The following is a 7537-nucleotide window of genomic DNA, read 5'->3' as shown; positions in this document are numbered from 1 at the left end:
CCCTAAAAATGTCGAAAAATTGGTTTCCCCGATGAAGGATTAAATAGAAAGGAATTTACCTGTAGGTAGTTATCCACGAGAATAAATAATGGTTACAATTAAGCTCGAGGGGAAATAAAGAATATACGAGAAATATGAGGCTTTATCAAGGTAAACTCAATATATGCTATTGTGATTCCCGTAACGTTCGCTGAATTTCAACGTAAAATCTAAAATTTCGACTCGTTTTTGCAGTGGGTCGCGATTGAAAAACAGAAACTCAAGTAAATACTGCGTAACTAGCAGTTGAAACTTAATTCTATATGTTCAACTACTTTTTTATTACCTTCTAATGATCATTTGGCTCTCAACTGCGGCCGATTAAGAAAACTATCTAAGTCCCGCATGGTAGCTTTCTAAGTAAATATATAAATCAGATTTTCAGTTTTCAAATGGATGTATTAAATCTTACTGTGCATTAAATAAATTTTTATTTAAATAACGCTCGTAATATAATTTTTATTAATCGTGTGATTATTCACCTTCTTGCCTCTACTCCATGAATCTGTTTTGTTAAAAAGTAAAAAACTCCGCACTGTTTTTCAGGAAATCAGCCGCCATTAGGGATTTGACAAAAGGTAAACTATCGTATTGTGCCTTCTTAAATCCCTTTTGAGTCAATTTTTCCTTATTAGAACTACTACAAAGCTCGATGAATATTATTTACCTCTTTCTCTTCAATCGAAAAATTAGTCTCTTTCAATCGAGGCCTTCAATAATCCCTTAGTTAAGTGATGGTGTACCGTGCGATGACGTTACAAGGTGTTTCAGGTCACGTGACTTCCAGCGATATTCTAGACCTTTTAATAAGCATTTAATTACGTCAGTAGAGTACTAGGGGGGTTTTGGCTTATATATTTGGACTCGTGAGAAAATTGTCTATTCAATGTGACTTCATAGAATGATGAACAAATTCCATGCATGCTCCCGATGACGCCTCCTTGTGGGACCCCTAAAGTCACGTTAACGGCATCGGAGCTAAATCGGTCAAGAACTACGTTTTGCTTAAGATCACTTAGAAAGTCTCTTACCCAATTGTACTACTATTTCGTTTAACCCGCACGACTTCAGTTTGCATAATTACAGCTAGTGATCTCGGGAAGCACGGTTAAGATCAGTGAACGTCAAGCGTAATGTCTTTAATTTGGAACCCGTGCATTCTGTTGATGGTTATAGTACTCATGATACTGATACTTTCATGTTGATCATTATTTTATGTAATGTTTTACTTTTTAACTACAGTTTATATGAATTACCATGCATGATCACATTCAGGGTAAGCGTGAGAAAAAGTAACAACTAGTGGAGTTATTGGAAAAAAATGATCAGCAGACATTTTTTGAAAACCTGTTTCAGTTTTGACAAAACACATATGCGTGCATTTTTCCATGAGGCTCTCGCGCCCCGTCGTGAGCTGTGAGAGTGTGTTATTGTACTAGGCACATGAAGGACAAATTTTGTAGGCAGAGTAAATTAAAAGGATTTCAGTCGGGAACTTTAGTGGATTCGAGTAAAATAATGAAGACCCTGAGCTAATCTCAGTTCCACTTGTCAAGTTGATCCTGAATTGCCGCACATTAGTGGAAAGGATGCAGAAAAGCGATGAAGTGTACTTGATGAACCTAAAGAATTGTGTGATTTGAATTCTAATTGAGGAAAGTGTTTGTTACAGTTCGTGTGAATCACCTATGTAGGACCTGTGTATTTTAATATAATACAGCTTGCAAAGCGTAATATAAAGACGCGTCAATCAACGACTTCGATAATGGCCGTGAAGTTACCTCTTTGATTCGTTTTCCTTCTAGCTTCAGCTTTTCTGATGAAACTTACATTACATTTAGTGTCAGGAGGAGAGAGTGTCAATGGTCGATGCAGTAGTCGGAAGAAAGCAATATATTTACAAATAGTTAGAAAGTTTATTTTACTTTTTACAGATATACTGAGGTATACATATTTCCGTGTGGCTCACGCACTCCTTGGGAATGCTGATAGTTTGGTTGACTGTTGACGACCATCTTCTCTAGTAGTGGATGACCTTCTGGACGGAAGGGTAAGAAGCGTAGGCGACAGGCTTGGCGACAAACTTGGTGACAGGGGCGGCGAAGACCTTCTGGACCGGTGCGTGGTAGGCCAGGGGAGCGTGGTAGGCCAGGGGAGCATGGTAGTAAGAGGGAGCGGCGATCACGGGCTTTGCGACGGCAACTGGCTTGACGACGGCGACAGGGGCGGCCAGGGGCTCGCGGTGGACGACGGCGTTGAATCCGTTGACGTCATCGGCGGTGTACTCGACGGTCCTCCTGAATCCATCGGAGTCGACGAGGGAGTAGCTTCCCTTGACGAGGCCGTTCTCCAGGGATTCCGTCTGCGCGTGGTCGTCTCCGGTGGTGGCGTCCTTAACCTCGTAGGAGAAGGTGTAAGAAGGGTTGGGGTCGAAGGGCTCTGGGGCCACGGGCTTGGCGACCACGACGGGCTTAGCGACGGCCAGTGGTTTGGCCACGGCGTGGTAGGCGACGGTGGGTGCGTGGTAGGCCACGGTGGGTGCTTGGTAGGCCACGGGGGCGCCGTAGTAGCCTGCTCCGGGGAGGATGCCGGCGTTAGCCACGGCCACGAGGGCGGCGAGAACGAAGTACTGCAAGTGGAAACAAAGCACATGTTAACACTTTCATAATTAGAGAAAATTGAGGATGTGATATTTTCCTTACTTTTCTGTAAGTGGAAAAAGCACTCTTTAACACTGATATAATTTGAGCAACTTAAGAATCTGGTGTATTACCAAGTTTTATTGCAAGTGGAAAATGCAGTCGCTAACACTGATATAATTAGAGAAAATTAAGGAAATGAGGTTTTACCTAGTGTGGCTATATCTGTTGAATATTCTTATTCTAAAAAACTTATTCTATTTATGTACAAACATTAAATGTTGGTTTCGCTAATAGTGGCCCACGTCGCGTTTCCCTGATGACGGTACGGGATTCCCTTTCCAATAGCCTTCCAACCCTCTCCCTCCCCTGGATACCGTCGTCCGTCGTCGGGCCTGTCCTTCCCCTCCTGAGAGAACACAGGCGTAAGAGTTTCTGACTTGGTTGTCGGCCCTCAGGAGTGTAACCTTTGCGGGCCCGCCCTGGGTACCCAATTCCAATCTAGCCGTACGCGGAGGAAACTACTTTTTAAAGGAAGAATTGAAGCATTTTTCTTCTCGATAGAAAAATATTTCTCTTTAGTAGATACATCAGACTATGGTGTCGCTAATTATGGCCCACGTCGCCTTGATGACGGCGTGGGATTTCCCTATCCCGCTCCTTCCACCCCTATCCCTACCCCGGAGGCGTCGGCGGGCTCTTTATCGCGGCGTCGCTTCCATTCCTTTTTTTTTCCTTCCTTTCCACACCCCTCCCGAATTTGACTGGGCAAATGTTTTGCACATTGTACCCCGCCATCGTGTGTTGTACCCGCCCTGGGTCCTCATCCGCTGCAGCCGTGGCCGAATTCGGTGGCGTCGGGGTAAATTCCTTTACCCCGATGATGACAAATGTCGCGGGAATTAGGTCCGCCTTGGTAGGTTACCACTATCCAGTGCATGAGTCCCTGTGGTCATCCTACGTAGTTAATCATTACATTCCCCTGCTATAAAATCTTTAAGTGCGCCGTTTTCGAGGAGGTGAAGACAAATAAATAAAAAAATGCATAGATCAGACCATCGCCGCGGAAACCTACGATCTAACAATACCTTCTAAATAAAAAAATAATAATAAATTGTGGATAATGCTGACGAACTCTTCGCAAATTCTCCGTCTCACTTACTCGGATATAATTTCCCTCTGTAAAGGCCTTAACCTCTTCCACATATGGAACATATAGAAGAGTACTGCCCTCAAGATCATGGCACTTCGCCTCAGCTCTTTAATCAAGAAGAATTGAACGATTTGGTCCGCGATCTAAAATTTTCAAAACAACAAGCTGAACTCTTGGGGTCACGACTGCAACAACGGAACCTTCTAGCTCCAGAGACAAAAATTTCCTGTTTCAGATCAAGAGGTGCTTCCTTCACTCAATATCCAAGTGCTGTTTTAGGGGCGGTGAAGATGAATGAATGAAAAAAAAATAGTAAACGATGCTGATGAATTCTTCGCGGAATGCCCGTCTCACTTACTCGGTGGAAAACCGTGAGGTCGTCCTCAGTGTCACTCTGAGACTTCAAAAATATTCTCAATTTTTGCATCCTCCCGAAAATTCTGTAGTTTAAATATTACTTTTGATGCAACTAAGTATTTTCTGAAGACCATTGTGAACAGACCGGCGAATAAATGACGTGCTATATTTCTCAAAATGCACTTGGGTTTCTGGATCAGTTTTCATCACACCTTTATCTTCGCCTAACAATTGTGCGTCGAAATTTAAACCTGGTATCGCTCGTTCAGTCACTTTGATATCAGTGTGCAGTCTAATTTCTAGTGAAAAGTATTTTTTTTAAACTCATTATTCCCGATGTAATGATTCTTGCGGAGAAATTTCTTTTTCCAGTTAATTTTTTTTGCGGAGATAAAGATAAAAATATGATGAAGTATGAAGTGAGGCAATTCTACAGCGCTAATTCATTTCGGGCATAACTGTAAATTAATCTCATGCTATTTTATAGTTTAGAAATAAATCTGCAACTCGTAGAAGTGAAATCTTGAGAAAGAGAATCTTTGGATGAAGAATTAAAAGAAATTAAGATATGGGTGGAGTGAAGATAAACAGATAATAGCGTTGCATAAAAACGAATTAGATGAATGATGTAACAATACTATTGAAATGTTTCATGAAGTAGATGATCTTTCATGAAGTAGAAATGGTTGCGCAAATTTTGAGAAACAGTTGGATTTCGTTTTCATAGTGTTTAAAATGTTAATAGGTGAACTAATACGAGTCATTTCTAATTTGTCAACGTTAATTATCGTAGAAATCGTTCTATGTCTGATTTGCTCGTTAAAGTACGTAGCAGGTGAGGCGGTTTTTAGTTAGTATTGACTATCTCCATTGCATGTGCGATTTCCCTCGGAACGTCAATTAATTATATATCCGCAATGAATTCTCGGAATTCTTGTAAGCCTTTTCCGCTTTTGTCTCTTAGGTGATATTTTGAAAATAAGTGAGAAAACGCGAGAAAAAAACTTTGATGCAAGGCTGCATGTTTTGTTTTCATTACTTCTCTCTATCGCAGTTCCGGAAAAGAGTGAGTTTGAACTTAATCGACCTCTTATGAATTATTTTTTCAACCTCAGTATTTCTTATGTTATGATCTCTCATTTTCAGACGTTGATATCCTTTTTAAATCCCATTGCTATTTATGTTAACATTATTATATCTCTGGCTCCTGACTGCAAAAGGTGTCCTTTTCAATATTAGAGTATGGGGGAAAATTAAATGTTTTAGAATACTAAGGGATAGGATGTCTGCTTCATCGAAATACCCTTGCATCGACCTATGTCCCAGTCAAACCTGCACTGACTCGACTTGGAGCAAATACCCTTGTCTCCCGTTCATAGTATGCGATTGACTAATTGTAAGTGCAAATATTGCGAGGAGAAAAATTACTACATTATTCTCCAGATTTATACCACACGTCTAATAAAGCTATCGAGGTGCCTTCCTCCTAATCGGATTTTGGCGTATAAGATAAAACGAGTAGTTGCCCAATAGCATTAAATTGCTTTTTTTTTAAATTCATCAAAATCTGGTCACAATGCCGATTAAATTTGGAAGATTCTTCCCCTGTCAATTATACTTATGACTTTTCTTGAGATTTCCTCCTGATGAGGTAGTTGTTGGCCGGCGTTTTTTTTTGTAGCTCACTCTTCTATCTTTGCAGCCACTAAGGATGATGTTAGAGGAAGCTATGGAAACGTTGGGCAGTAACCCCCTAATCCGGAAGAAATCCCGTTAAGAATTTCCTACCCTTATTAAATTATTCGGATGAAACACTCGGCGCGAAATTTTGAGACCTTGGTTTACGTCCAGGTCAGTGGATGTGCGGATGAATATGTCTCGATGGAATTTTCGCACTATACTGCATTCAAGTGTCACTTCCTACGAAATAGATCACTGGCTAGTCCCCAAAAACTCCCCAAAACAACACCACCATTCTGCTCCACGGGAAAAAATCCAGAGAGATGCTGTCGGTTACTACTCACCTTAGCTGCCATTTTCGCTGGTTGAGTTGGAGTGTCGTTGTGGACTCGATGGTCAGCTTATATACCCACCAAAACTGCGCGTTCGGGGTGGAGAGAGAGAGAGAGAGGGATGGTGGTGCGTTACGTGGGACATCCACCCCAACCCCTTATAATCCCGAAACGATGCCCCTTTTACTTGCTCCCGAAGATGTCAATTTTTTTCACCTCAAAAAGTGGATCACTTCGCTCCTCCCTTCCTCGAGTCGCAGGGAATTTCTGAGGAGTCGAAATTTCCCCACATGCCTCGCCCCGGGGCAATTACCGTTTAAGTGATGTTACTCCACCAGCCCGGTCGGTCCTCTTTCCTTGTCCAGTCCAGATCCAATATGCTGTAGAGCGCTTCTCCGTCTTTCATTGATCCAACTAATTTGCATTCGCTTTTTTCGGGGCGTCTTTCTGGATATATCTTCCGCCGAATGGCTAATTGCTTTGCTCGGCCACTTGTTTGTAAAGGTGGACGCAGACGGTGGGACTTTCGCGGGCGCTCTTGACATCTTCCCGAATATATATTGCGGTAGGAAGTTCTTCGAAGCCTTCCTCGTGAGATCTGGATCGCATGTCATCATCATCTGTCCGCGATGTGGTAACCATCGCGCTGTGGGTGTCCGTGGTAGTTTGGTTACACATGTTCGGACGATTCGGATTAGGACCGGGAGAAAATTCAATGAATGTCTAACGAGTCACAATATTTGTGCCCTACGACTACGGTGGGATCCGGCCTCATCATTTTATATCTTTGGGGCACACCGGTTTGGTCGGTGTGTTTCATTTGATTTATGCTTTCATACGCCTCTTTTCGTTCAATTTGGCGTTTTTTTTTCGTTCAATTAGGGAGTTTGCTGGCAAAAGCATAGCCGTTTTCATTCTAAGCGTTTAAGTCCAAAGTTCATGTACCTTACAATAATTACTGTATTTGCCAACTCCAGTAGTAGGTATTTTGTCTACTTAGGATGGCCCGCTACAGTTTCAAAATTCTCGATCTTGGGTACTATAATGTTTAGAATTAACTTGAAAAATCGATTTGTCAGGGGTTGGAAGTATGTCCTAAATTGTACCTGATAATTAGATCTCCAGAATGAAATGTTTGATTGCATCGTAGTCCCCGGAAATAATAATTTTGGTTTGCTGAAACTTTTTTCCATTAACGAATAATCAGATAATACAGGTATAATTGATTGTAGAGGTCAACATTCGGTTGGGCGTTACCTCATCGGGCGTATATTTTAGCACTTTAGGTTTTCAATCACCTTCAAGAGGTGTGTCGTATAATTTATTTTGAGGCAGAA

The 7537-nt window shown here is 41.8% G+C and overlaps 1 protein-coding gene across 1 annotated transcript; it reads right to left on the bottom strand.

The window, feature by feature from the left end:
• Positions 1-2003: 2003 nt before the first annotated feature.
• On the bottom strand, positions 2004-6224 carry LOC124165010 (larval cuticle protein A2B-like). The gene is made up of 2 exons (XM_046542248.1): positions 6213-6224; positions 2004-2668 (listed from the first exon to the last, which is right to left on the bottom strand). The coding sequence occupies exons 1-2, from the start codon at positions 6222-6224 to the stop codon at positions 2060-2062; spliced, it is 621 nt and encodes a 206-aa protein (XP_046398204.1). The 3' UTR covers positions 2004-2059.
• Between the last annotated feature and the right edge of the window lie 1313 nt (positions 6225-7537).

This window comes from Ischnura elegans, chromosome 9 (genome assembly GCF_921293095.1).
Source record: "Ischnura elegans chromosome 9, ioIscEleg1.1, whole genome shotgun sequence".
Lineage (NCBI taxonomy): Eukaryota > Metazoa > Arthropoda > Insecta > Odonata > Coenagrionidae > Ischnura > Ischnura elegans.
The sequence above is the reverse complement of the archived record's forward strand: the minus strand, read 5'-3'. Positions and strand labels throughout refer to the sequence as shown.